At 43.2% G+C, this 3,760-nt stretch overlaps 1 protein-coding gene across 2 annotated transcripts in view; it reads left to right on the forward strand.

The window, feature by feature from the left end:
* The window catches only part of CEP70 (centrosomal protein 70), a 39,827-nt gene that overhangs the window by 6,477 nt on the left and 29,590 nt on the right, over positions 1–3,760 (forward strand). The window contains exons 4-6 of one of the 2 annotated variants that reach the window (XM_014591446.2): positions 664–754; positions 898–1,021; positions 1,561–1,741. In XM_014591446.2, the coding sequence (XP_014446932.1) occupies positions 664–754; positions 898–1,021; positions 1,561–1,741 (396 nt within the window). Of the gene's footprint in view, positions 1–663; positions 755–896; positions 1,022–1,560; positions 1,742–3,760 lie in introns of both variants that reach the window. The other variant, XM_027775579.1, reaches the window with a different exon arrangement.

Raw genomic sequence — 3,760 nt, forward strand, 5'->3', positions numbered from 1 at the left:
TGGCTTCAACTGGTTAGGTATGAAATCACCCTTGGGGATGATTTCTTGCTTTCTATCTCTGTCTCTCTCTGTCTTTCTGGTGGGTGCACGTGCCCTATAGCAGAAACCTCTCAAAAAAGAAAAGAAACAAAGTGTTTTTGTTTTAATTGGTCCATTAAGGTCTACATATGAATATTCTATATAATGCAATAAACTGTGCTTACTTACATACATGTGGTCTATTGCTAAATTTTTTTTGAGAGAAAGATTTTTGCTATAGGGCATGTGCACTTGCCAGAAAGAGACGGAGAGACAGAAAGTGAGAAATCACCCTCCAGGGGGGCCAGCCACGTTGCAATCCCTTCTCCTCCATTCTCCTCTTGGGATCTTGGACACGCACATACACAAACCCCGGTGTGAGTTTAAGCCACCAGATCCAGGACTCGAACCGCAGTCAACTACGTGGGAGTCCAGCAATGTAACCATTACGCCATTGGCTAGTCTATTGCAAATTTTGTTAGAAATAATGTATTTGTTGTTTAATGATAACATGCATAAAAATTCATATAAAAACCATCTGGAGAAAAAGTTCTGTTATTGTGAAAACACAAATAATTACATATAAGAGGGTATTTCTTCCCTTTATATCTTAAAATTGATCCTTTTCTCTCCTTATGATTGTAGCAGGAGGAAGCAGAATGGGAGAGCATAAACGCTCTACTGATGATGCATGGTTTAAAACCTTTGTGCCTAGTCAAAAGAACAGATCTTAAAGGTAATCAGAACCTATTTTTGCTCCTTAAGGTGAAAAGCTTCTTTTTCCTTTAAAAATGTTACATCTTAAGTTTTTCCCCCTTATCTTTATTTTTTCTATCTGTACTTTTTTTTTTTTTTTTTTTTTTTTAAAAAAGTAGATCGATCTTATCATTTTTGACAAGCAGTCATCACAAAGGATGAGGCAGAATTTGAAAACATTGATGGAAGAGACGACACGTCAGCAGACCATGATACGGGAGCTCATAGAAACCAACCAGCAGCTTAAGTAAGGAAATGGAGAAGGTCTTCTCAATTGTTCTCTTGTGTCTATAAATAACCACCTTGGAAAGAATCTTGGGATTTAATTTTCCCTTTTGATTAAATATTTCATTCAAAAAACTTTTTTATAGATAAACAGGTAAAAAGTTTTTTAAAACTTAAAGAATTATTTAGCTTTATTTATTTGTTTGTTTTTATTTTAATTTGACCAGAGAGGGATAGAGTGTGAGAGAGAGAGGGAAACTGAGAAAGTAAGCTGCCAGGTCCAGGACTAGAACCACAGTTGGCCGTGTGGGAGTCCAGCGCCCTAGCCACCATGCCACTGCCAGCCCCAATATATAAAATTTTAAGAGGTAGATGTTTTGGTGATAAATAGCTATATAATGGTACCCTTTATTTATTTATTTTACTAGTTTCTGTTACAAAATAGACATTTTTCAAATGTGAAAGAGTTTTAGAAAGTCAATATTGTTATGAGATGGGTATGTTTGGTGGTTTCATTTATTTTAAATACTGAGGGAAGGAACTGTGTGTCTATTAAATTAGGAAAGATCTTCAGCTAGAACAAAATCGAGCAGCAGATCAGGAACAACGGGCTAATGACTTGGAACAAATTATGGAGAGTGTAAAGTCCAAAATTGGTGAACTGGAGGATGAATCCCTAAATCGAGTTTGCCAGCAACAGCAGAAAATGAAAGATCTTCAAAAGGAGCAGAAAGCTCTACAGGTACTGCAGTCGCTGTGTTTTCTTAGACGATTCGTGGCCCTTGGTGACTCTGTCGTCCCTAATTCAGTGGTCCTTACTTGACTTATCACCGTTCTTCTCTTCATCGCACTGTTACCTACCTCTCGCTTGATTTCCAGAATATCCTCTCTCCTTGTTTCCCTCTCACCTCACTGGCCATTCTTCTGTTCCTTTGCTGCTGGTTCTTCTTTTTTGGAGAGGTTTTTGCTATAGGGCATGTTTACAATAGGGCTTGTGTGCTCGCCAGGAAGACAGAGAGAGACAGAGAGACAGAAAGTGAAATATCACCCCCCAGGGGGGATGGCCACGCCACAATCCCTGCTCCTCCGTTCTCTTCTTGGGATCTTGGGCATGCACGCACAGGCGCCTGGCGTGAGTTTAAGCCACTGGGTCCAGGACTTGAACCACAGTCGACTACATGGGAGTTCAGTGACATAGCCATTACACTAACTGCTGGTCCCGCTGCTGGTTCTTCGATCTCCCTAACCTCTTGGGGGTGTTTCTCTAGTACTCAGTTCTTAGATCTTTTCTTTTCTTTCTTTTTTTTTTTTTTAAGAGGTTTTTGTCTTAGGGTGTGTGCACTCAGTGGAGGGAGAGAGAGACAGTTAGGGGGAAAGTGAGAAATCCCCCCCCAGGGTGGGTGGCCACACTGTAATCCCTTCTCCTTCCTTCTTCTTCCGGGATCTTAGGCACGCACACACACAAGCCTAGCATGATCCTCAAGCCACCGGGTCCAGAACTCGAACTGTAGTCAGCCGTGTGGGAGTCCAGTGACACAACAGCTGTGCCATCTGCTGGCCCCTGTTCTCTTCTCTATATACTGTAACTCCCTTGGATCGCTTGCAGTAATAGCCAATGTTTAGTTGTACACGATGTTTCTGACCCTTGTAGACATCATATCATTATGCCCATGTTCGGTATTTTAGTAGTTGCTGGTGCCATAAGACTATATGTACCTGTTGCACATACGGGTTCAGGCTGCCTAAAAGGAAGCACTGTTTCTTAGATAAGGCCCAGGAGTCCCCTCGGTGTGTGTTGGCAGTGTTGGAAGGATCAGATGAGTTAGTCAGAACCACAGGAGCCAGAGAGGATCAGCCAGAAATACCTTCATGTGTGGAGCCTTTGTGTGAGGACAGATGCAGTTGGCATCGTGTCTCATTTGTGCCGCCCCCGTGGGGCAGCAGTGCTGTGGCTACTGATCCTGATTACGACTTTGGAAGAAACACTACAATTAGTCCATGGCCAAAACTGTTTCTAGCATTTATCAGTCAACAGACTGTACCACTACAATGCTATATTTTGGTACCAGCAGGTGTTGCAGTGGTTAAAGTGTTGTATTCCCACATAGTCAACCAAGGTTCGAGTCCCAGACTCAGTGGCTTGAAAGTGAAACCGAGCGCATGTGCGTGCATGCTCAACATCCCTAGAGGAGAATGGAGGAAAAGGGGTTTTGGCTTAGGCCGTTCCTCCCTGAGCGGGTGCTTTTTCACTTTCCCTGTCACCATCTCTCTTTCTCTCTGGCAACCATACGCAGCCTATGGCCAAAACCTTTAAAAACCAAGAACGCCTCCTGCTGGCCCGATTGTGTCTTTTCTTTAGTTGCCAGAGGGCATGTGTGTTCACCAGAGAGAAGGGAGAGTTGGGGAGAGGGAGAAAGCATGCCCCACCCACCCCGGTGGAATGTGGTCATGTGCAGTTTCCTATTTTCCATTTCTCCATCCTGTCTGGATTTGGGGCATGTATGCACATGTGTCCAGTGTCTTTTTTTTTTTTTAATTTTTTGAGAGGTTTTTGCATGTGTTCGCCAGAAAGACAGAGAGAGACAGAGAGACAGAAAGTGAGAAATCATCCCCAGGGGGGATGGCCATGCTGCAATCCCTTCTCCATTCTCCTCTTGGCATCTTGGGCATGCACGCACACACGCCTGGCGTGAATTTAAGCCACCGGGTCTGGGACTCGAACTGCAGTTGACTATGTGGAAGTCCAGCAACATAGCCATTA

The sequence above is a fragment of the Tupaia chinensis genome, unplaced genomic scaffold (assembly GCF_000334495.1).
Source record: "Tupaia chinensis unplaced genomic scaffold, TupChi_1.0 Scaffold000574_1, whole genome shotgun sequence".
Lineage (NCBI taxonomy): Eukaryota > Metazoa > Chordata > Mammalia > Scandentia > Tupaiidae > Tupaia > Tupaia belangeri.